This window comes from Cajanus cajan, chromosome 6 (genome assembly GCF_000230855.2).
Source record: "Cajanus cajan strain Asha chromosome 6, NIPB_CcT2T_4, whole genome shotgun sequence".
Taxonomy (NCBI): Eukaryota; Viridiplantae; Streptophyta; class Magnoliopsida; order Fabales; family Fabaceae; genus Cajanus; species Cajanus cajan.
This window is the reverse complement of record NC_138522.1, coordinates 21,809,935-21,837,107: the sequence shown is the minus strand read 5'-3', so window position 1 is coordinate 21,837,107 and position 27,173 is coordinate 21,809,935. Positions and strand designations below refer to the sequence as shown.

The window sequence follows — 27,173 nt, the reverse complement described above, 5'->3', positions numbered from 1 at the left end:
AGTGATATCAAGCCCACGAGACAGAGACTAGAGATGAGCATACATAGTCATATGTACAATGTAATATTGTATTTTTATCTCTATAGACTAAGGTGTTCGAAATGTAAGTGATGGACTAAACCTTAGTGAGTGTTGTAAACCTATGTATCCTCTCATGAGAGTAACCCAAACACTCAAACACTAGTCTCTGTAAAACTAAGGTAGCAAACCTTAGTGAGTGTAGGAAATTCCCAATCCTCTCTGTGAGAGTTATGTATGCACTCAAACCAAAACTGTCTAGCCAACATTGTAAAGCCAGAAAAGGCTAAGAAAATAATACTTGTAAAGCCCAGAGGGGCTTGTCAAAGAATACTCATTGCTAGCCAGAAATGACTGAGAAGAATATACTAGCGTTGGTGAATGAAGCCTACGGGCCAAGAGTGGTCGAGAATACTTGGAGAACCAAAAGTGGTTTAAGAATACTAGCGTTGGTGAGTGAAGCTGGCGGGCCAGGAGTGGTCGAGAATACTTGGAGAACCAGAAGTGGTTTAAGAATACTAGCGTTGGTGAGTGAAGCTGACAGGCTAAGAGTGGTCGAGAATACTCAGGACTTGGAGTGGTCGAGAATACTCAGGTCCAGGAGTGGTCGAGAATACTCAATATTTTTCATTTCATATCTAGTGGAACCCTTTAGTTGAAAGAGACTGGACGTAACTCAATTGAGCGAACCAGTATAAAAGTGATTGCATTACTCTATCTATATTTCAGACGTAAACTATTTTCAATTGTCAAATCACATTTAATCTTCATCTACTGTCTATTCTTCATTAAAACCATTTTTTCATACATAGACGCAAATTTTGTTTAACTAACATATTATACTGAAAACTTTTATCGTCTACTTGTCTTCAAATGAAACTATCTTGAAAAGGAAAATGTTAGAACTTCAATAATTATCATCATAAAACTTTTTTTTACAGTAGACGATGAATCCTTCAAATGCAATGACATTATGTTAACCAAAATCTGTGTAACAGTCTAACATTCGAAAGTGCATTAGATGAAGAGCATTACTCTTGCGAAAACTTTTTTTTAAAAGAATTCCTCGTTCACACACACACATATTCAACCCCCCCTTCTATGTGTTTTTCCGCTAACCTTAATTGGTATCAGAGCTTGACCCCTTGGGTTGAGCATCTAACAATGCAGGGGAATACGACGATCCATAGAAGAACGAAGGACAAAGGAAGCTGCAAAGCAAGCAAGATGAATGATTGACATAGGTAAAACAAGTATCATCCTACCTACTCAAAAGCATAATGTATACTATACTAGGATAGATATCGTCTGATACCCTAAAATATTCATATATGTTTAATGTTCATACAGATAGAGACATAGTGAATTACTACGTCTATATACACCTAAAGACATTGCAAGAAATTGCAGCGTTTGTGATCCCTCATCAGATAAAGTGTGCAAACACTCCTTTTGCGTTCAAAAAATTTAGTTCATTGGAATTGTCAATAATGGACGGAATGCAATCGGAGACAAACATTCTCCGCATTTAAAAGGATGAGACAACTAAGTAGAAAAATGACAAAACCTTCATTTGAAATTCTATCTCGAAAAAGAGATTTTCCTCCTAATATTAATGCGCTCCGTACGATAGCTTGAGTAGAATAGACCAAAGGATGCCACGTCGTACAAATCATTAGGGAAACAAAAAAAAATAGAAAATATTCTTCTGTTTCAAAATAAGAAATCTTATATCTTCCCTCCTTTTGGAAAACGTACTCCCTACGTTTTACAACTTTGAAACTCAAAACCTTTCATCACCGCCTTAAGTCTCTAAACCCTAATCTCTCATCTCTGAAACCCTTCTTCCCCATTGCAATGGCCGCACAAATTGAAAACAATGTTGACATGAACATTCCAGCAGAGATGTGCAAAGCTACCGACTGTGCTCACACCTTCTCTACAGAGGAAAAGCCAATCGTGTACTTAGAACACTGCTTCGACATTAACAAAATGCAGGAATGGGGGATACCTATCTATGAAGATTTCGCCAAATGTGGAATCCTTGGGTACTTCAACATTAAGGAGGTAGTCTACCCTGGTTTGATAAAATTGTTTTACGAATCCCTAAGAATCCATCAAGAATCGTTTGAAGGGAAAGTCCTTGGAGTAAAGATCAGAATATCCCCCTCCATCATCGCTCAAGCCATTGGATGTGAAAGGGCTAGGAACACTTACTGGGATGAGTGGATTTCCGACGCTGTAGGGTTGACAAAAGTTACCAAAGCCCTTCATAAAGAAGGTGAGAATGGGCCAATTGTCTACCACAACCTTAATGACAAGGCCAAAATTTGTCAACAAATTCTGAACAAATCAATCCTTCACAAAGTAGGTGGCAAAGACAACATATCAGAGATGCACAAATTCTGTCTGTTCCATATGATGACAGGAACTGCCTTTAATCGACCTCAAATACTATTTTAGCATTCGAAAGGATGTCTAAAAGATTGCAAAAATTTCATAGTTCACACCATGCTTCTGAATAAAATTCTCTGGGATCAAGGCGTCTATCACAAGTTTCACAATCTTGAAAACACAGAGGAAAAGCAGGAGATCATGGACATGGGGTCAAAAAAACGGCTACAACCTATTGTTTTCAGAAAAGCTAATCTAGGAAAAATGCCTGTGAGCTACACCATTCCTGATCCCACTGAAGCAATTGAAATAAAGAAGGAGATTGGAGAAGGGTAGCGTGAAACGCGTTCAAAGAAGTGTAAGTCATCTACGAATACCGAACCACTAGCTATTGCAGCATCAACGGTCAGACGAAGAATGGTTTTCCAATTAGACATAGAACCCACATCTGAAGATGAGGACAGCTAACCCATTGGGGAGATTGTAAAAAGGAAAGCCCTGTTACCACCACTCGTACCAGCTCAGTCTATAAAGAAAAGGATCATAAAGCTCAAGTCAAAGACGGTGGGTAAACCTGCGTTCGAAGGGCTCACAACTTCAACACAGATAAAGATATCTGCGAACGTTCCTCTCCTTCCTGTCACTGAAAGTCTGTCATCTGTAAGTGGCACTCTTATACCCATCTCTTCCTTGTCAAACCACTAATAATCCTTACTTAACCATGAATCGTCCTATAGGTTGTCACTGTAAATACTGCGGCATTGAGGAAGAGAAAGTTGGCAATCAAAGCTGATCTTATGATCCTACCTCCAATGCCTTCATTCTTTCCAACATTTTCCCTTAAAGAACCACCTGCCTCGAGGATACCAGAAGGAATGGATAAAGGGACAAACATGTACTCCATTATCTTTCTTGGAACTGTCGATTCTGATAAAAAGGCAGAGCTGCTCAAAATCGACCATCTCACCAATGATAAGAACATCAGTAAGAGAAATAGGGTTGGCCTAAGAACAAAGCCACGACCTTACATGGTTGACAGGATAATTAGTATGCTTTGTGAGCGTTATCCTATCAACTGGCCTGGACATTATGTCTTACAAAGGCCCACCATACACGCTCTGGGATACTATAGGCCTGTGTACTCGTGGCTCGAAGAAGGGTCAATCATACTAGATGCTTTAGGAAACCCTTTGCGAGACTCGCAAGGGAAGACTCACAAGTATAAAGCCATTCTACCTAACAAACCTACATATGGGCCAAAGTATTATTATCTCGAACAATCTCCTCCTCCGGCTCCATTTTCTATCCTTGTTCGCCCACCTACCTTTGGGCTTAAACAGGAATCTCCTTCTTCATCTTCGTCCTCCTCTCAACCAACAGACGAACTGCCCAAACACCCCTCATCCATGTATTCTCTGTTGAAACATTTCCCCGCACTAACTGTCACTGACCCACACAGTCAAACAGTTATAGACTCCTCTCTGATCTGCTCAAATGCTCTTCCCATGCCGGAATATGAATATGAGGAAGGAGTGTACGAGAACCATACTGCCCAGATGTACCTTTCTCTCCATCTGAGGCCTATCTGACTCTCCCACCAGATGCCATAACTGCTCTTCCTTCACCAACCTTCAAGAGGAAGATATATCAAGGGGGAGTGATCAAGTCCAAGTCCGTTTGGACCCCACCACAAGGAACACTTCATCTCATTCGTCCTTTACATCAACAACAATCCTCATCCTCATCCCCTAAAAAGAAAACGTCATCCTCATATCATCTAAAAGGGTCCCTATCTCCTTTGCCAAAGGTAGAATTCCTCAATTCTCCAAAAAAATTTGTTCCTGTACATATGAATCACTACCGATCACTCTCAGCATCGGACTGAGCAGCAATAGGTCACCTACGCCAATGTATAGATATACCCTTGCAACTATACATACCTCCCTCTCTATACACTCCAACAGACAAGCAAATTTATGTCTATCCTAATTGAATCTATCCATGACTTCCTCCGATTGATCGGAACAAGATGAAAGAACCTATCCTACATCTGGGATCGATGCCCAGGCGATCAAAAGTCAAGATTCGCCAATACAAAGGAGTAAGCCTGAATTGGCAACAAGATCCTGCCAGGGCACTAACATATACTAAAGATGATGTAGAGAAGTTCTATCAGAACTTTATGTATAAGTGTGAACAGGAAGTTAGTTCATCTAGTCTCTCAAATGAAGAAAAGGCTAAGACCCTCATGCTGCATGGGTATCACTAGCTGACCCCATGTAAAGTGATGCACTTTAGCGACACATCTACCGCCTTCCTTCATAGACGACGAGGACCTGATCTTGATGCTCTTAGCAAGAAATACTTCATCCACTCCTCGCTTTTTAATCTCGACCTATATAGAGATGAGTGGAAGGCTATCACAAACACCTGGCACAAGGTAGAATATCAATGGTGTAAGGACATTACACCATGGAAACCAGGTATGCATATGCCCTAGGATGCTCCCTCAGAAGATGAACAGTCAAAAACACAACGTCCGAGCCTATCACTGCTAAACCTATCTCTGCGTCTGGACCTCTGGTGGTACTTCAATCTACCCCTGATCCAGAACCGCAGTATGTCTCGATTGAGGAATTCAACAGATACAGGACAGACCTAGACAACAAGTTTGAAAGCTTGTTTAACCTGATTGCCTCCAAGCTTTCGAAAGATCCTCCTCCGTCCTAATGATCATATTTAGGGAAGCTAGGATAGCTCGTGCAGGATTAGTCATGTTAGGAAGTAGAATACAATGTGTATTTTCTTTTGAAATTTTTATTGTACACACTCATTGTCATTCAATACACATTTCTTTTTCTTTCGATACCCTACTTCTTATCTTGTCTCCATTTTTTTTAAGATTACAAAGGGGGAGAAATAGAAGAGAAATTAATCAAATATACAAGGCTAAAAACCTATTTTAGTCCCTTATAATAATTGTTTGTTTCAATTTAGTCCCACTTTTATTTTTTGTCTCAATTTGGTTCTTAATAAATTAATTGGTTGCAATGTCGGACTTCCATCTAAATTATTTCAACGGAGTTAACTGTTGGCCACATGGATGCCACGTAGATGCATAGGTGGATGCCAAATTTCTTGAATACACCTGGAACCAGAACGGCCCGTTTTGAAACCAGAACGGCCCGTTCTGGTTTCAAAACGGGCCGTTCTGGTTGCACTCTTGGCGTGTTAATTTTGCACCTGGAACAGCTCGTTCTGAATCCAGAATCGTTCTGCTGTACTCGTGGTGTGTTAATTTTGCATCTGGAACGGGTCGTTCCAGATGCAAAATTAACACACCAAAATGCACCCAGAACAGCCCGTTCTGGTTTCAGAATGGTCCGTTCAGGTTTTAGAACGGTTCGTTCTAGTTTCAGAATGGTCCGTTCTGGTTCCAGGTGTATTCAAGAAATTTGGCTTCCACCTATACATCTACGTGGCATCCACGTGGCCAACAGTTAACTCCGTTTAAATAATTTGGACGGAAGTCCGACATTGCAACTAAGTAATTTATTAGGGACCAAATTGAGACCAAAAATAAAAGTGGGACTAAATTGAAATAAACAATTATTATAAGGGACTAAAATAGGTTTTTAGCCAATATACAACTAACAACTAACATCTCATATACGATAAAAAGTCCTAAGGGAAAATCGAGTAAGGAGGAGTGCATACACTCAGGGGGAGTGTTACGGCTCATAAATAACACAATGATCCAAGGGAATATAACTGAAATAAAACATTTCAATTCCTCAAGTTTTTTTTATCAGAAACAAGTTTGATTAATTATATTTGTCATCATCAAAAAGGGGGAGATTGTTAAGTTAGACGAAAAAATTCCCAAAAAGTTTTTGAGTGTGACAAATATAATATATGTTGTTATCTCTAACAAGTGAGTTAGTGTTTCAGAAAGACATAAGAATAGGTAAAATGACGATGAGGCATAAGCATCAGACGCTACAAGACAAAAGGCCAACACAAGCCAAATCAAGAACAAGCCCATGCCAAACACAATCTAAGGCAGCACATAAAGACTCAAACGGAAGATGGTCGACCAAGAAGAAACTCCAGAAGAAATGGAAAGCCTGGCCATATACAAGGTTGACCAAGACGAAAGGAAAAGTCAAAACACTAATGATCAAACAAAGGATGAAGTATTAAACTAAATGTTGACTACCAGACGAAGACGAAAATTGTCACACAATCACCTGAGGAATCAAGCTTCAAAGGATAATTTAAATATCGTCCACACTCACAGGAGAACACACGAAGTCATCGAAATTGTAAGAAGAAAATAAGAAAAGAGAAAATCAAGTGCAGAACTAGAAGCATGCATGTGTCAGAAAAAGTACATTACTTTTTCAGACAAGGACAAAACTTCACAGCTATAAGACTAAAAAAGGACAAAAAGGTTCCTAGGTCTCTATTAAACTTAGACACTGCTGCTACCAAGACAAAGATCACTTCACGCAAGTTCTATCACAAGAAGCAACATTTAATGCAAGAATCTGAGCATTAAATGACAAGATCAAACGGGTCGTGAACAACTATGTTTGCTTCAATGGACACTTGCAACGGACAGATTTCTACTAGACTATATATATCACTACTTCAAACCTTAAAAGGTTGGCTTTTCGATTGGAAGAAAAAGAGTGATATCAAGCCCACGAAACAGAGACCAGAGATGAACATACATAGTCATATGTACAATTTGATATTGTATTTTTATCTTTGTAAACTAAGGTTTTCGAAATGTCAATGATGGACTAAACCTTAGTAAGTGTTGTAAACCTATGTATCCTCTCCATGAGAGTAACCCAAACACTCAAACACAAGTCTTTGTAAAACTAAGGTAGCAAACCTTAGTGAGTGTAGGAAATTCCCAATCCTCTCTGTGAGAGTTATGTATACACTCAAACCAAAACTGTCTAGCCAACATTGTAAAGCCTGAAGAGGCTAGGAAAAGAATACTTGTAAAGCCCGGAGGGGCTTGTCAAAGAATATTCACTACTAGACACACTACTAGAAAGTGATTGTTCAACATCGCCAACTCTACATCGGTTTAGGTAAAAATGATGTAAAAATCGAATGCGGTGGCATTTTTGTAAATAAGAGTATAATCTAAAGCATATTTACATCGGTTATGGTTGAGATCGATGTAAATATTGAGCGTTTTACATCATTTTTGGTGGGACCGATGTCGTTTTGAATGCGCCGTGGCAATTTTGGGAAGAATTACAAATACATCTACATCGGTTCACCCAGTAACCGATGTAGTATTGAGACGCATATGTTGGCTCGCATTGGATTCCTTTCTCCACGAAGAACATTATGTTCATCTTGTTTAACAAAGAAATCTAGAGGACTAGAAACCCTAGTCGCCGCCGCACTCGAATGATAGACGGCGCGCCTGACGATCTTCCCCTCTCTTATCATTTGGAGGATGACGCCGGTGGCCTTGCGCGCAGCGATGTGGCCCACCTTGCCCTCCGAGAGGGCGCGTGGGGAGAGGGAGGAGTCCAGCCCCAGGCCACGGATGTGGGAGTGCGCGCCCACGTGCTCGATTTGGGTTAGGTCGCGGCGAGCATGGAGGAGATCGGATCGGAGGACGACCTGTTCTTGACTGTAGACCCCTAAAATTGTCCGGGTCGGAAATAAAGCTTGAAGACTCTCGAAGACTGAAGGAAGATCAGCCAGAAGGACTTCCAGAAGGCCCAAGGAGGGTTCTCTATAGGTTTAGAGGTCTTAGGATAGCTAAAATAAGAAAAGTGGGAGGAATGAAGCCCAATACGGCCTCCCAGAGGTTCAGTACGGCCGTATTGAACATTTTGAACTTCAATACGGCCGCACTGAACTCAATACGGCCGTATTGAAGTTTCTGGACTTCAATACGGCTGCATTGAATTCAATACGGCTGCACTGAACTTCAATACGGCCGCACTGAACTTCAATACGGCCGTATTGAGGTTTTTTGAACTTCAATACGGCCGTATTGAATTCAATACGGCCGTATTAGTTCAAAATTTCAATGTTGACCGTATTGACCCTCATAAACCGTATTGAGCCTCTTCCCTATAAATATGACGTCAATGGGACGTCATTTGACACTTTTCCACACAGTTTTGACTCCCTCCTTGAGTATTCTGGGGTTTTTGAGCAGTGTTCTGCCCTAGAAATCTCTCTGGGAGTCGATCCGACGAAGTTCTGGAATTCCGAGCATTTAGCTTGGAGATTCGAACTTAGTCGAAGGGAAATCCTCCGGATTTCCATAGTCAAAAATTATTTTTAGGAAGGAGTGAGCGGGCTTGTAGAGTGAGGGAACGCCAAAAAGCTTCCCAGTTTTACTTGAATATAAAAGCACGCTTCAAAGGTTTCTTCTTAAGACCTTCCTTTTACTGCTTTCTGTGTGCATATTTAAACTGTCATCATGTAGATAGTTAATTTATAATTACTTAGAATAAATAGGGGTAATTTAGTAATTTCGCACTATTATTTTTAAATAATCTGTCATAGGGAACCCGAAAGGGGCGCTGTGGGGTGCTAACACCTTCCCCACGCGTAACCGACTCCCTTACCCGACTCTGGTTGTAATGGCCAAAGTCGATTTTTGAATCGATTGCCTTAAACTTCTTTTTCCAATGTTTTGAGTAAAACATTGGTGGCGACTCCATGAACCCTTCCTTTTTATGAAAACCGCTAATCCATGGAGGGTCCCGCTTGGGATTAACATGGATTGGTGAGCCTTTTAATAAAATTGCTCGTTTGACAAGGTCTCAGTTTGAGAATAAGTCATTCTAGCAATCCATATTTTTAAACAAATAAAAGAGTCCAACCATCCTTCGCGAATGCCGAAAGCCCGTTTCGGGCCGGTGGCGACAGATGGCGACTTCACTGGGGAAGCCTCGAGAGTCAGTCCCATTTAGTGACAGATTATTTTTAACAAATAATAGTTAAAATTACTTTATTACCCCTTGCTTGTATGCTAACATGTTTATCTATTTGGCTTTAATAATTGTTGTATGTTTAATTTTTCGCAATTGTTTGAAATAAAAACTGCACACAAACCTTTGCATACAACAGTTCCCTCTATACCCGGGGGCATGAGTGGTAAGCCATAGGGAGTGGATGTTAGTACGGCCGGTTGTCGAATGGGTCTATAGGTGCCCGTAGACCGTTGTCGGAAAGCATCACTCAAGGTGATAACCATGAACTCGAGTCCGACAGTGCGTTGGAGCTTTCCATCGGCTTACGACGAGAGGAATTGGGTCCCTATAATGGGGGCACCTTGGGGGCCTCAGACCGGTGAGAACAGTTAGAACCACCTTGAATATGCACCTTTCTGCAGGAAACCCCTACCTCGTGATTCGCTCGTGACTGTTCGTGGATGAGTGAATTGTTTGTGTAAATGCTTATGTGCAATTGTTTGTGCATTAATAAATAACCTCGTGATAAGGTCTAAAGAATAATCCCCATGCATGAAAATGTCATGACATGAGAGGAAAAACCAATGTGTGAAAATATAATAAAAGTAAGGAGCATAGGCATCATTATCAATAATACCTCATGCATCCTCATCAATTATTCATTTTAGGATCACCAATACCCTCTCGATGTGAGTAAAAGGGACCCATGACTATTGAGATTCTCCGTTGGGGAGAGATCATAGGCTAGGGAGGGTGATAAACCTTCATCTTAAAAAGGCAGCGCCTTTAAGATGGAGTCTTATCAAGCTCACATCGAGAGCGTATTCATACCATGAATAAACTAATTAGAATAAAACATTCATTTTAGAAAGTGGCTGGTCATCTCTCTGTCCTCACACGCGCGCAGAAAATCAAGAAGATGGAAGCGCTGGAGGACCAAAATAAGAAGCTTACAGCCGAGCTCTTACAGCTCAAAGAACAAATGGCGCAAATGATGGAACTCATGCGTCACCATAATGTACATGGGTCTCACCACAGTGACCATGAGTCCCATCATCATGAGGAGGAGGAACATGAGGAAGAACCTCCACGAGCTGTACCCCTTGGGGCGGGGATCATGATTAAAGAGCCCGAGGTTTCAAAGGAACAATTCCACGCCCTAGAGGATCGGCTAAGGGCTATGGAGGGGCATGATTTTGACATCAAAGATGTCGCCGACATGTGTTTAGTGAGGGACATCCAATTCCCTCCTAAATTTAAAGTGCCGGATTTCCCAAAGTACGTGGGATCGACTTGCCCTAAGAGTCATCTCACCATGTACTGTCGCAAAATGGCTGCATATGCCACAAATGAAAAGCTCTTGATCCATTGCTTCCAAGAGAGCTTAGCCGATACTGCGCTCAATTGGTATATGCAGCTAGATGGAAATCTAGTACATACATGGAGGCAGTTGGCCGACGCCTTTCTCAAGCGCTATAAATACAACATCGACCTAACACCCGATAGGTCAGATCTTCAAGCCTTGAGTAAGAAAAGTGACGAATCTTTCAAGGCGTACGCCCAACGATGGAGGGAGTTGGCGGCACAGATAGAGCCCCCGCTGTCGGATAAGGAGACGGTGTCCTTATTCATCAACTCGTTGACTGGTCCCTATTACGATAAAATGATAGGGAACACAACGACGCTCTTCTCGGACATCATCACCATTGGGGAGAGAGTGGAACAAGGACTCAAAAGTGGGAAGCTGGCTAAGCCTTCCCAATCATATGAAGCTAAGAAGACCTTCGGGAAGAAGAAAGAGGGAGGAGTCAATGCTATAACCATACCCTCGGCTACTTTCACTTCGAAGTCGGGAAGATCGCAATTCACCCCTGTGAAGAAGTTTGATAAACTTCCGACCACTTATAGCGATCTCCTGCCGAAGCTAGTAGAAGCCAAACTTCTAGCTCATGTTCCACCAAGGAAGATCGACCCACCTTACCCCGATTGGTACAAGCCACAAGACAAATGTTTATACCATTCAGGGGCACCAGGGCATTCAACAGAGAAATGCCTAGCTCTCAAATACAAGGTCCAAAACCTTATTGATGCCGGGTGGGTCACCTTCGATTCGACAGCGCCCGACGTGAGCAAGAATCCTCTGCCAAAGCAGGAGTAGAGAGAAGAACAAGCCACGATAGGGCCCCTTCATTTTTCTCTTTTAGGGACTCATGATCAGTACCCGAGATCATGAGAACCTTTTCATGTAAATAAGGGTTTTTCTACAGTTTTAATACATATCAATAAAGAGGCATTTTTACTCTCTTTTTTGTTCTTTTCTCTCTTTCCTCATTAACATTAATAATTCTAAACCTAAACAGAACCAATAAAATAATTATGTCTGTAATTGTTCGCTCTGACCGGGATCCGAAAAGTTGAGGATAAATGGGTTGAGTTGGACAGTGATGAGGAGACCATTTCTCCGGATCTGCAAAGATTGCTAGATCAAGAAGCTCGTCAAGAGAAATTGGAGACCGTGAATTTGGGGCAGGGCCGAGAGATAAAAGAGGTCAATATTGGGACCCATATCAGTGATGAAATAAGAACACATGTTTCCGCTATGATTATAATAAAATCATTCTTCATTGCTTCTTTTCTTGCTTATAATAAAATTCTAAACCACATTATTTTTAACCCTGTTTGAATAAACATGAATGAGGTTAAAATCATCTTAATAATAATAAACCCACATCATTTTTATGTGGAGGTGTGTGTGACAACTTGGAGCACCTTCCCTTGGCCTTGACAAGTGCCATCATGGGTAAAAAGAAATCTTTCAAAATAAAAGAAGCTCGGCAGGAAACTCAAAAAGGGGGACTGCGCAAAAATAAGAGCAAAAGACCCGCTAGGAATCCCACAAAAGGGTGACCTAGGCAAAAGTTAGGGTTACAAAAATAAACAAAAACAAAGGTCCGCTAAAACGCCACAAAAAGGTGTTTTAGGCAAAAATAAGGACAATCAAAAAACAAAAATAAATCCATGATGGTACCATGAACCGAATTCAAAAAGAAAGGTTCAAGGGAAGCTATCCAAGTTGTCGAATCACAACACGACTTTTTAACTTCATAAGTGTTTAATCAAACAAGCCTAAACACATAAGCCTATCTTGGCCATCCATTCTTACAAAAACCATTTTTGAAAAATAAATCCCCTCTAAAACACAAACTTCAGAACAAAAAATATCTTTCCTTTCTTTTCGCTCTTGTCCCAAATGATTTTAGAATAATCTAGTGGAAGCACGGAGAAATAAATCATCACTGATAATGGATCTAATCTGAACAACAAAATGGTGGAAGAACTGTGCCAAGAATTCAAGATCCAACACCGCAACTCTTCCCCATATCGGCCAAAGATGAATGGGGCAGTCGAGGCAACCAATAAGAACATCAAGAAAATAGTGCAAAAGATGGTTGTCTCATTTAAAGACTGGCACGAGATGTTACCCTTCGCTTTCCATGGTTATAGGACTTCTATACGCATATCTACAAGAGCTACTCCATTCTCCCTCGTCTATGGGATGGAGGCAGTGCTACCCGTCGAAGTCGAAATACCTTCCCTAAGGGTAATCATGGAAGCAAAACTTTCCGAAGCAGAACGGGTTCAAAGCCGGTATGACCAGTTGAACCTCATTGAAGAAAAACGGTTGAACGCCATATGCCATGGTCAAGCCTATGAGAGGAAGATCAAAAAGGCTTTTGACAAGAAAGTCCACCCTCGAGTCTACCATGAGGGAGAGTTGGTAATGAAGAAATTGCTACCAACTCGAAAGGACAAAACCGGAAAGTGGGCCCCAAATCACGAAGGACCATACGTGGTAAAACGAGCCTTCTCAGGAGGAGCATTGATCCTCACAGACATGGATGGAAAAGAACTTCGATACCCAGTCAACGCTGACGTGGTAAAGAAGTACTATGCTTGAAGACGTTGCTTGCATAGGCCCGCTAGGATGAAAACCCAAAAAGGGCGTCCTAGGCAAAAGTTAGGGCAAAACAAAAAGCCCGCCAGTACAAGGGTACTAGGCAAAACAAAGGCAAAATTATCCCCGCTAGGATACGTCCTAGGCAAAAGTTAGGGGCAAAAGAATAAGATGTAAAAGCAAAGCAAGCAACGGTCACTTGAATCGAAAACCGAAAGGCGGTTCAAGTGATTATCTTCTAGAAGCAAGCGTCTTGCAGCATCTACGCTCTTGGCTCAGGCATCTCACCCGAAGCAACTAGGGGAATGTAAAGAGCAACAATTACAGATATAATTGTTAAGCCCAATGTATATAGCCTACCCTGGCCAGCCATTCTTCAGAAAATCCTTCTGTATATCTTTCTGTAAAAACACTTGTGAATATCAATAAAATATCTATTCATTTTCTCTTCTCTCTTGACCATGTGATTATGCCTCTAAAATTGGTATTTCTAAAAAAATTGTATGAAATTCCTTAATAATCGGTCAATAAAGAAAATTGGAGGGGTTCCTATAAAATCCATAATCTCCTGCATAAAAGGCTCACAAAAATATTCCCTCACGTCGATGACAGAAATTCCTCCAAGAAAAGGAGGATAGGGAGAGCCATTCATTTTTCTAAAAACATTAAATAATAAAACTTGCATTTGTGCATCACACACATTAGTTGCACATTCAAAGACCTTATCATGAGGCAATTGCATAAAATAGAAAAATAGAAAATTGCTTGTGTATGACAGCAGTCAACAAAAGCCGAAAACGAAAAAAGGCAAGGATACAAACAATACTCCTCAGTTTGTACAGAATAATTGAGCCTGGAGAGGCTTGCTGAAAAAATACTTCCTCAGAATAATTAAGCCAGGAGAGGCTTGCAGAAACAATACTCTCTCACCATACAGAATAACCGAGCCTGGAGAGGCTTGCCGAAATAATACTCTCTCAGAAATAACTGAGCCTGGAGAGGCTCGCCGAAATAATACTCTCACAGAATAATTGAGCCTGGAGAGGCTCGCCGAAATAATACTCTCTCAGAATAACTGAGCCTGAAGAGGCTTGCCAAAATAATACTCCTCAGAGACATTTCTGTACAGAAAAAGCCAAAACCAACAAAAGAGGCAAAAATACAGAAAAAGCCAAAATCAACAAAAAATACAGAAAAAGCCGAAATCAACAAAAAAGGCAAAAACACAGAAAAAGCCAAAATCAACAAAAAAGGCAAAAACACAGAAAAAGCCAAAATCAACAAAAAAGGCAAAAAAATACAGAAAAAGCCAAAAACGACAAAAAAGGCAAAAGATTTAGAAAATCAATCGCCTCCCACAGAATAATTAAGCCTGGAGAGGCTTGCCGAAATAATACTCTCCAAAAGACGTCTCAGCTCGCATTCTCGGGCTGAACAAAAAACAATACTCCCACAGAATAACTGAGCCTGGAGAGGCTCGCCGAAATAATACTCTCTCAGAATAATTGAGCCTGGAGAGGCTCGCCGAAATAATACTCCCCAGAGATATCTCAGCTTCCACTCACGGGCCAAATTCCCCAGTGAAAGCTATCAAAGCGAGATCAGCAAAATTCCCCAACGGAAGCATGATCCAAACAAAATATCCAAGTCAAAGGACTTAGACTTCCTCAGTGGAAGATAGCTTTCCAACTCAAACGAAGAGTGAAGCTAAGCCTGAAGAGGCTTTCTAAATAATACTTTGGGATACATAAGATCCCCAAATCCCCAGCCGCCTACTCAAGAGGCATTCCTACAAAAAGGAAAAAAAATCAAAAGATCAATAATCATTCCCCAAGTGGAATCCGGCTCTTGGCCAAACATCAAGCATCAAGATGATCTGCCTAACAGAAGAGGCTAATCACAATCAATGACAAAATCCCCCAGCGGATAACAGCCTACACAGAGGCGACAAAACCAGAAAAACAAAAAGAGTCACCCGAATAAGGATAACCGGGATACTCCACCATCGTCGAAAGGACGTCAGCCAATCATAAGGCACCGCTCATCTCAGAAAGAGCATCTTCGTGTCTACACCCCAGGGAAACAAAAATTCCTCAATGGGCACCAACTATGCAAAGGAAAGTTGGGACACAAGAACCTATGAGTAACTGCACATCCCCTAGACGGATCCCTGCGTTATCCAGCCCTCAGTGGCACAAAAATCAAAAACAATCGTCAAAGCAGCATCGTGGACTGTGGAGACAAAATCAAAATCAACATCCAGAACCCTCAGTGGATAATAGCCTACACAGAGGCTACAAAAATCAGAAAAATCAAAGAGAGACACCCGAATAAGGATAACCGGGATACTCCACTTACGTCAAAAGGACGTCAGCCAAACATAAGGCATCGCTCAATTCAAGAAGAGCATCTGTGTCTACACCCCAAGGAGTCAGAAATTCCCCATGGGTACCAACTATGCAAATGCAAGTTGGGGCACAAGAACCTATGAATGACTGCACATCCCCTAGACGGATCCCTGCGTTATCCAGCCCTCAGTGGCACAAAATCAGAAAAACGTCGAAGCAGCATAGTGGACTGTGGAGACAAAAAATCATCTCAGATCCCTGGAGAGGGTAAACTCGCATTGCCGAAGTGATCAGAAGACACGGACGCAGACCCTGGAGAGGGCAAACTCAGTTGCCTAGGTCATCAGAGACCAAACAAAGTCTGGAGAGACGGTACTCAAACAAAGTCTGGAGAGACGGTACTCAAACAAAGTCTGGAGAGACGGTACTCAAACAAGGTCTGGAGAGACGGTACTCAAACAAAGTCTGGAGAGACGGTACTCAAACAAAGTCTGGAGAGACGGTACTCAAACAAGGTCTGGAGAGACGGTACTCAAACAAGGTCTGGAGAGACGGTACTCAAACAAAGTCTGGAGAGACGGTACTCAAACAAGGTCTGGAGAGACGGTACTCAAACAAGGTCTGGAGAGACGGTACTCAAACAAGGTCTGGAGAGACGGTACTCAAACAAGGTCTGGAGAGACGGTACTCAAACAACGTCTGGAGAGACGGTACTCAAAGAAAGTCTGGAGAGACGGTACTCAATCAAAGTCTGGAGAGACGGTACTCAAAGTCTGGAGAGACGATACTCAAAGTCTGGAGAGACAGTACTCAAGGTCTGGAGAGACAGTACTCAACCATCAGCGTCGTCAGAGGCACGTTGGTGTTCAACTTCCGGCTCGGGCGTCGAGTGAAGTTGACCCTGGAGAGGGTAAACTTAGCTACCGAGGTTGTCAGAAGCGCCGAGGTATGCAACAACCTGGAGAGGCTACTCAACAATTTTCCACCGGAAGACGCTACAAGTCAGAAGGTTGGCACATCACCCGGAAAATTGGGTCAACTCCTTTACTTGTCAGCCGGTACACCAAAAGGCCGTCCGACTAAGTAAAGGGGGGGCAGCTGTAGACCCCTAAAATTGTCCGGGTCGGAAATAAAGCTTGAAGACTCTCGAAGACTGAAGGAAGATCAGCCAGAAGGACTTCCAGAAGGCCCAAGGAGGGTTCTCTATAGGTTTAGAGGTCTTAGGATAGCTAAAATAAGAAAAGTGGGAGGAATGAAGCCCAATACGGCCTCCCAGAGGTTCAGTACGGCCGTATTGAACATTTTGAACTTCAATACGGCCGCACTGAACTCAATACGGCCGTATTGAAGTTTCTGGACTTCAATACGGCTGCATTGAATTCAATACGGCTGCACTGAACTTCAATACGGCCGCACTGAACTTCAATACGGCCGTATTGAGGTTTTTTGAACTTCAATACGGCCGTATTGAATTCAATACGGCCGTATTAGTTCAAAATTTCAATGTTGACCGTATTGACCCTCATAAACCGTATTGAGCCTCTTCCCTATAAATATGACGTCAATGGGACGTCATTTGACACTTTTCCACACAGTTTTGACTCCCTCCTTGAGTATTCTGGGGTTTTTGAGCAGTGTTCTGCCCTAGAAATCTCTCTGGGAGTCGATCCGACGAAGTTCTGGAATTCCGAGCATTTAGCTTGGAGATTCGAACTTAGTCGAAGGGAAATCCTCCAGATTTCCATAGTCAAAAATTATTTTTAGGAAGGAGTGAGCGGGCTTGTAGAGTGAGGGAACGCCAAAAAGCTTCCCAGTTTTACTTGAATATAAAAGCACGCTTCAAAGGTTTCTTCTTAAGACCTTCCTTTTACTGCTTTCTGTGTGCATATTTAAACTGTCATCATGTAGATAGTTAATTTATAATTACTTAGAATAAATAGGGGTAATTTAGTAATTTCGCACTATTATTTTTAAATAATCTGTCATAGGGAACCCGAAAGGGGCGCTGTGGGGTGCTAACACCTTCCCCACGCGTAACCGACTCCCTTACCCGACTCTGGTTGTAATGGCCAAAGTCGATTTTTGAATCGATTGCCTTAAACTTCTTTTTCCAATGTTTTGAGTAAAACATTGGTGGCGACTCCATGAACCCTTCCTTTTTATGAAAACCGCTAATCCATGGAGGGTCCCGCTTGGGATTAACATGGATTGGTGAGCCTTTTAATAAAATTGCTCGTTTGACAAGGTCTCAGTTTGAGAATAAGTCATTCTAGCAATCCATATTTTTAAACAAATAAAAGAGTCCAACCATCCTTCGCGAATGCCGAAAGCCCGTTTCGGGCCGGTGGCGACATTGACGTACATTGATGTGGGAAAGTTCGACAGTGTCAACGGATCTAGCAACAGTGGAAAGGGTGCAGATCCAAACGACAAACTTGAGAAGAGTTCGACACCGGCACAGTAGTTTAGTCGATGGTTCTTCATCGCTCAAGGAGATTATGGAAGCGAAGAAAGCTATGCCTCCTGATAAGCTAGTATTTTACTTAAATAAATTTATGAGTTGAAATTTCAATTTTAATTGAAAAAGAACATCAAGAGCTCCTCAGAATGTAATTTTTGTGCAGTTGTAATTAGATTGGTGGATTCGGGAGTTTTTGGTTGATTTGTGTTTGTATGCAACGTTTTTTTGTTGATTGTGATATCTGAACTAATCGATCATTATTATTGTATCCTGTTGTATAATTTTATGTGAGATTCAGAGTTTTGAGCTTTGAAAATTATCTGACAAATTCCATATCTATATGGCAAAACAGAGTCGTAGAAGAGGTTATTTTTGGCCAAGAAAATGTCACTACTGGAGCATTAAATGACTTCATGCAAGTTTCATGAGTGGCGAGGCAAATGGTTGAGAGATTTGGGTTCAACAAAAAAATTGGACAAGTTGCCATTGGTGGACAATTGATCCCAAGCGTGCCAAGAGGTTCTCAATTTCGATCATGAAAATGAATCTTCTACTTTTATTTTGGTTTCGAGTGGTTAATTAGGCTTTGGTGTGACGTGTGAATTCATAAACAATAGGGTTTTCTCTATTTCATTCAGCTTTCATTTTAGTTGCTTTTCGAGTTTTTAGTTTAGTTCGCCATTTTTGGATAAATTTCTCTTTGATTCTCATAAAACTGGAAAGAAAATTAAAATAGGTTTCTTTTATTAGCTAAAATTAACTTAAAAAACAAATTAAAAATAAGATTTGAGATGTTAATTGTGGAGAATTTATACAAATTAATTTTAGTTTATTTAATTTATTTGCCTACTATTGTTTGAGGAGAAATTTACCAGCCACATCCCTTAGTTTATGAAAGCCTTGTTGACTTATTTTTTATGCTTGTTTCATTCAGTAATTGTAGTGGATTTGATTTTTGTATAATATTTTTCTGATGGTTGTGGCAGTGTGAATATTGAATAGAATACTTGCGAATCGGCAATCTGCTGCTCGTTCAAAAGAGAGAAAAGCACGATATATATAAGAAAAAACTTTAAAATAAATAAATTTTTAACAAAAAAATACAAATCGGTTCAACTATGAACAGATGTAGATGAGGATATAATTTTACATCAGTTCACCTAAAACCAATGTAGATTTATGTTCTAATCTACATCGGTTCTCAGAACCGATGTAGAAATCTATATATTTTTTACGTCGCTCTATTCTACATCGGTTTCAGAATCGATGTAGATGGCTTCATAGAACCGATGTAGAAAACGTGTCTTGTAGTAGTGCCAGAAGTGACTGAGAAGAATATACTAGCGTTAGTGAGTGAAGCCGACGGGCTAGGAGTGGTCGAAAATACTTGGAGAACCAGAAGTGGTTTAAGAATATTAGCACTGGTGAGTGAAGCTGGCGGGCCAGGAGTGGTCGAGAATACTTGAAGAACTAGAAGTGGTTTAAGAATACTAGCGTTGGTGAGTGAAGTTGACGGGTCAGGAGTGGTCGAGAATACTTAGGGCCAGGAGTGGTCGAGAATACTCAGGTCTAGGAGTAGACAATAATACTCAATGTTCTTCATTTCATATCTAGTGGAACCCTTCAGTTGAAGGAGACTGGACGTAGCTTAGTTAAGCAAACTAGTATAAAAGTGATTGCACTACTCTATCTATATTTCAAACGTAGACTATTTTCAATTGTCAAATCACATTTAATCTTTGTCTACTGTCTATTCTTCATTAAAATCGTTTTTCAGACGAAGACGCAAATTTTGTTTAACTAACATATTATACTGAAAAGTTTTATCCTCTACTTGTCTTCAAATGAAACTATCTTGAAAAGAAAAATGTTAGAACTTCAATAATTATCATTATAAAACATTTTTCTCAGTAGATGATGAATCCTTCAAATGCAATGACATTATGTTAACCAAATTCTGTGTAACCGTCTGACATTCGAAAGTGCATTAGACGAAGAGCATTACTCTGGCGAAAACATTTTTTTTTTTAAAAAAAAAATCCTTGTTCACACACACACACATATTCAACTTCCCCTTCTATGTGTTTTTCCGCTAACCTCAATAGGACCTTTGTCTAGGTGTCTTCTATCAGATATTGTTTTGATAAGTAAAGATATTTTATTATGTAAATATAATGTGTTTCATTATAATATTGTATAAGATATTCATGTCAAGTTATTTCTTACTAAGCCTCTTCAAGCTTATCAACACACAAAGATTGAATGTTTGTAAGTGTTTAACCCACTAAGGTGAGGATATATAGATTACAAAACACTTGAGATATCTACACACTGACTGACAGTAAGGTTATATAGAGTTTCAGTGATCGTTTAATATAAATCATCCACTTAAGATGACTTAAGTTTATATGAACAAGATATTTTTCCTGAACTTGAGAGAATAAATGCTTAACGAATTTGATTAATCATTTTTCTACTCCATCGTTGTAGGTCTCATAATATAGTCTCAAAAACATATGTTGGGGGACAAATGTAAGGAACAAATTGTATTTTAGGTCTTGCGTTTTGCACATCATACGAAGGTACGCCAAATGATTTTTTTTTCCTTTTGTGTCATGTAAGTGTGGGTTGCACAAAACCACTTTTGGATAAGCGTGTTAGAGATATATTTGTATAGGAGTTAGTTAGTAGAGTTATTACTTTTTGTTGTATAAAAACTTGATGTAATCCTTTTGTCTCAACTTTCTCATTTTCAATACATTGTATTTTCAGGTTTTTTTTTCTCTCTTTTCTATCCTCTGACCTATGAATTCTAATAAAGCAACATTTACAAAATTTTGTTTATTTTCCATTGAAGTGTGGCTAATAATACCCAGTCGACTTATAATCTCTAGATAAGAGAAAATAACAACTACTATTCTTTTTCTAAAGAATGTTCAAACATTAATTGCATGTAAGAATATACAAATATAAATAATCCATACAAATTATGAGATCATCATACAAATTACGATATATTTTTAAAAGTTGCTCTATTTATTTAATTTTTAATTATTTATACTATAAGAAATGTTATATCCAATGACATATAAAAAGTGTCATTATATGTATAAAATATGTACATGTAGATATAAATCTATTTGACATATAATTACACATAATTTTAGTGTTGATTTTGAATGAGATCTAATAACATATAATGTGTGTAATTATAACCTATATCTACACATTTTAATAATATACTAATATATATTGTATTTATATTATATGTAAAAATAATTTTTAATAACATGTACTGAGTCATTATAAAATACATGTCACTATAAAACTTTGTTTTTTTATAATGTTACTTATTAATTATTGGCTATTTAGCCTACCTGTTATATTGTCCGTTATATTGTCCATATTTTTATTTTTTGTTTTTCATCTATATATACTAGTTGTAAAACCATTCTGTAGCTCTCTCTGATTTTTCTATCAATAGAAGAAATACTATTCAGTTTATGTGGTTCCAATTCTCAATATGGTATCAGGAGAATAATTTTTTTTCTCCCCTTCCCTCTTCCGCTGTTCATCCATTCTCATCTTCTTCGCGTTTCGTTTGTCGTCATGGCTGATGGGAATTCATCATCCCTCCCAAACGATGATTACGCGAATTCGTTCTTCCTTCATCCGTCGGATAATCCTGGTGCGTTCATTGTCTCACAACCATTAAATGGCGACAACTACAATTCTTGGAGTTGCGTAATCTTAATGGCCCTTGGCGGCAAGAACAAAATCGGATTCGTCGATGGCACGATTCCTAAGCCAAAGGAAACTGCAAAATCTTTCCATTCTTGGCAACGCAACAACAATATCGTTGCTTCTTGGTTATTAAACTCCATCTCGAAGGATCTCCAAGCAAGTGTCATCTATTCGTCTTCCGCCGCAGCCATATGGAATGATCTTCGAATACGTTTTCAGCAGCAAAATGGTCCACGCGTTTTTCAATTGCGACGCGATTTGATGACCTTGAAACAAGATTCCTTTTCTATCACTCACTATTTTACCAAGGTCAAAGCCTCATGGGAAGAATTGGCTGAATACAAACCCCTACACACTTGTGGTTGTGGTGGTATCAAATATTGGATTGATTATCATCAATATGAATATGTCATGCTGTTCTTGATGGGATTAAATGAGGGTTATTCTCATATCAGAGGGCAAATTTTGTTAATGGACCCAATTCCATCAATAGAAAAGGTTTTCTCTCTAGTAATGCAAGAAAAGAAACAAAAAGAAATTGGAATTGTAGAAAATTCCACTGACACACCAACAACTTTTACATACAAATCAGGATCTAACGACAGTTCAAGTAAAAACAGGCCCAAGTGTGAACATTGTCAAAAACTTGGTCATACAAAGGACAAATGCTTCAAGCTTCATGGGTACCCTGCACATCTGAAAAGGGGACGCTCAGCCAATGCTGTCAATCAAGTTTCAGACACACATGATAAGTCATTTTAGTTTACAGCAGATCAATACCAACAACTTATCTCATTACTACAGAATCAACCCAGTACCAACATTGACAGTAATCCCCTTGTAAATGGTGTGCTTCTTTCAATTAGTCCCTCTGTTGATCCTCTTTCTTGTACTAGTTGGATTCTTGATTCTGGAGCCACCACTCACGTAGCATGCTCATCAACCTTTTTTAAATCCTACAACATTACCACTGATCATCATGTGACTTTGCCTAACCAAAGTCAAATACCTGTTTGTGGCATAGGCACTATCATTCTTGATAATCATATTATTTTGAAAGATGTTTTATATGTGCCAAAATTTAAATACAATTTGTTATCTGTACATTGTCTTCTAAGGGACAACCCTCTTTCATTGTCATTTGAGTCTAATAAATTCGTTTTGCAGGATACTCTTCACAAACGGACGATTGGCACGGGTGAAGCTGTAAAGGGATTATACCTTTTGAAACAGCCTTCCAACAAACAACAAATTGATACTGTTTTTTGTTCTAATGCTAATTTTCCAACACACTTTACTTTCATTTCTAGTTTTCCCACTTGTAATAAACAGACAGATATATGGCACTATAGGTTTGGTCATGTGAATGACCTTGTTTTGAAAATGTTAAGCAATAAAGTTCCTTTTACTATGTCAAATTCCTATTCTTCATCTACATGTCATATTTGTCCTGTTGCTAAATTCAAGAGATTACCTTTTCAATGTCATAATCATTTTTGTACCAAACCTTTTGATTTGATACATTGTGATGTTTGGGGACCATATAGACATCCCACTTATAATTCTATGAAATATTTTCTGACTTTGGTAGATGATCATTCCAGATACACATGGATCCATTTATTAAGAACCAAAGCAGAAGCAACTTCTGCAATCAAGTCTTTTTTTAGTTTGATTCAAACTCAATTTGGAGTCACCATCAAACAATTCCGGAGTGATAATGCCAAAGAGCTTGCCTTGACAGAATTCCTCAAGGAAAAAGGCACTATTCATCAACTATCTTGTGTTGAAAGACCCCAACAAAATGTCGTGGTGGAAAGAAAACATCAACATCTTCTAAGTGTTGCACGAGCCTTGTATTATCAATCTAAAATCCCAATTCGTTTCTGGGGGGATTGTATCACTACTGCTGCCTTCCTTATAAACAGGATGCCCTCTCCCAATACTAAGAACATCTCACCCTACAATCTTTTATATGGTAAGGATCATGATTATACTGTGCTAAAAAGTTTTGGTTGTTTGTGTTTTGCAGCAACATTAAACTCCCAAAGAGATAAATTCTCTCCAAGAAGCACAACTTGTATCTTTGTTGGCTATCCTCTGGGGATGAAGGGATATAAGCTGTGCGACATTTAGACCAAAAGGGTTTTTGTCTCCAGGGATGTTATCTTTCACGAAACCACTTTTTCGTACCATTCCATCATTGGACATGAAACACAGGACTTCTTTCATGATACTGTTATTCCTTTACCCATTTCATCTTCTGATAATTGTCAACCCACAAAAACCAATATACAACTTGATCCTGATTCCACTCATCATACACAGGATCTCACTCTTCCAAGGCCCCACAATAATTCACCTGAATCTAGCCCTCCCGATAATCAGACCTTAGATACACCTGATCATAATTCTGCCACTACTCAACATGTTGCTCAAACACACCCTACAGATGTTACATACTTACCAGGCACAAGAAAATCTTCCAGAACTTCAAATAAACCTGCCTATTTAGAAGCCTACGACTGTACCAATGCAGTTCTATATCCCATACAAGAATACCTTACCTATGATAATTTGTCACCCAAGTACAAATATTTCATTGGTCACGTTTCATCCATTTATGAACCAACATTCTATCACCAAGCAATGAAATTTCCTTAATGGAGAGAAGACATGAGCGAAGAATTAAGAGCTCTTGAAGATAAGGATACCTGGACTCTTGCCAGGCTACCTAAAGGAAAGAGATGCATAGGTTGTAAGTGGGTCTACAAGGTTAAATACCATCTAGATGGCACGACCGACAAACTCAAGGCCAGATTAGTTGCAAAAGGCTATACATAACAGCCTAGAATAGACTACTCAGATACTTTCACTCATGTGGCTAAAATGACAACAATCAGAACACTTCTTGTTGTTGCTGCCATTAAACGTTGGCACCTCTTCCAAATTGAAATTAGTAATGCTTTCTTGAATGGCGACCTACATGAAGAATTATACATGACGTTGCCTCCAGGATACCCCACATCAGAAAAACACCTTGTTTGCAAGTTAAAGAGGTCGTTATACGGTTTAAGACAAGCAAGCAGACAATGGTTCAACAAGTTTTCCTCCACACTCAAGTGTCTAGGCTTTACACAATCTAGACATGATTACTCATTATTTACTTGTGGTAATGGTCCTAACCTTGTCATTTTAATTGTCTATGTTGATGATATCATCATTGCAGGTCCCAATACTTCAAGGATCCATCAAGTGCATATTTCTTTACAGAAACATTTCAAGCTAAAAGTGCTTGGAGACCTTAAATACTTCCTAGGTTTGGAGATAGCTAGAAATAAAAAGGGAATCAATCTCTGTCAACGAAAGTATGTGTTGCAACTTCTTTCTGACACTGGTTATTTAGCCTCCAAACCAATTGTACTACCAATGGATCCAAATACCATCCTCACTGCTGAAGCCGGCGATCTGCTACCGGATCCATCTCTATACAGAAGGCTTATCGGAAGACTTTTGTATCTTACCATTTCGCGCCCTGCACTAGTGGAAAAATAGGATATTACGTCACCCATTTTACGTCGGATATACAAAGACCCGACGTAATAAAAATACGGTAGCACGTTTCGTAATTTTGTTAAATTATTTACGTCGGACCTCCAAGGGTCCGACATAAATTTTAACATCTACGTCAGCTATGCATTGTGTCCGACGTAGATGTTAAAATTTACGTCGAACCCAATTAGGGCCGACGTAAATAACCCACAGGATGCTTAAAAGAAGGTGTATTGCGCGCATTAGCTAGTTCAAAAATTTCATGATTTCCTTCTCCCGCCTCCTCCTCAAATCGTGCACCTTCTTCTATCTGTTTTTCTTCCTCATCCCTCCGCCTCCTCCTCAAATCGTGGTTGTCCTCCTCATCTGCACCTTATTCTATTTTTCTTCGCGTGATGATGTTTTTCTTCTTCGGAGGGTTGCATTTTTCTTCTATGAGGTAGCATCTTCTATCAAGTTAGTGTTTTCTGGGATGTTTTTTTCGTAATAATGTTTGTGTTGCATTTCGAGTTTTTGAAGCTGGAGAAGGAAGTGACCAAGTCCGAGTTTGGAGAACCCACTCCTGGGTCTATCAAGCAGAACGGCCCGTTCTGCATGGAGAACGGCCCGTTCTGCTTGCACTCATTTTTTTAAAATTTTTTATAACTTTTTTACGTCGGACCTTGGCATGTCCGACGTAAATTTACATCGGTTTTCGCACCCCGACGTAAATTTAAGTCTCCCGCTTCAACGTCGAAAGTTTTTCTGACGTAAAAACCCCTAAAATGACCGACGTAAAATGTGTATTATGTACTAGTGCTGATATAACATACATTGTCCATAAGCTAAGTCAATTCATGCAAAGTCCGAGAAGTCCTCATCTTAAGGCAGTTCATCATCTATTGCAGTATCTAAAAGGCACACCTGGACAAGGTATTTTATTCCCCTCTGATTCAAATCTTAACTTGACTGTTTACAGCGATGCAGATTGGGCAGGATGCCTCAATACCAGAAGATCGACAATAGGATTTGTCATTTTTCTAGGTGAATCCTTAATTTCTTGGAGGTCCAAAAGACAAAACACAGTGTCAAAATCATCCACTGAGGCTGAATACGGATCTATTTCTACTGCATCCAGTGAGCTGATTTGGCTACAAAGACTTCTTACACACTTTGAAGTACATATTTCCTCTGCTATGTTGCTGTGTGATAACAAATCTGCCATTTCTTTGGCAACAAACCCAGGACTACACGAAAGATCCAAACACATTGATATTGATCACCACTATATCAGAGAGCTATTTGAAGAAGGATGTATCAAATTGATACATGTTAAGGTAGAAGACCAAATTGTTGATATGTTTACAAAAGCGCTCTCACAACCACTCTTCAAAAAATTCAACAGCAAGTTGGCTTCTTTCAATATCTATTTACCAACTTGAGGGGGGTATTGGCTATTTAGCCTACCTGTTATATTGTCCGTTATATTGTCCATATTTTTATTTTTTGTTTTTCATATATATATACTAGTTGTAAAACCATTCTGTAGCTCTCTCTGATTTTTCTATCAATAGAAGAAATACTATTCAGTTTATGCGATTCCAATTCTCAATATTAATTCCCCCAATAAATCACATGCATGACTCATTAAAATCTTACATAATATCCCGTGGATTAGTTACGTAGGTTTTATTGTGTATTCTGCCGGCGAAAATCAAACTACCACAAACAAAATTAATCTTAATTTTAGTGAATTG

General features: G+C 39.6%; 1 protein-coding gene across 1 annotated transcript; it reads left to right on the top strand.

The window, feature by feature from the left end:
- The first annotated feature begins 24,774 nt into the window (after positions 1-24,774).
- On the top strand, positions 24,775-25,440 carry LOC109796260 (retrovirus-related Pol polyprotein from transposon RE2). Its single transcript, XM_020355943.2, has one exon. It carries the CDS (start codon positions 24,775-24,777, stop codon positions 25,438-25,440), a length of 666 nt encoding a protein of 221 aa, XP_020211532.2.
- Positions 25,441-27,173: the final 1,733 nt, after the last annotated feature.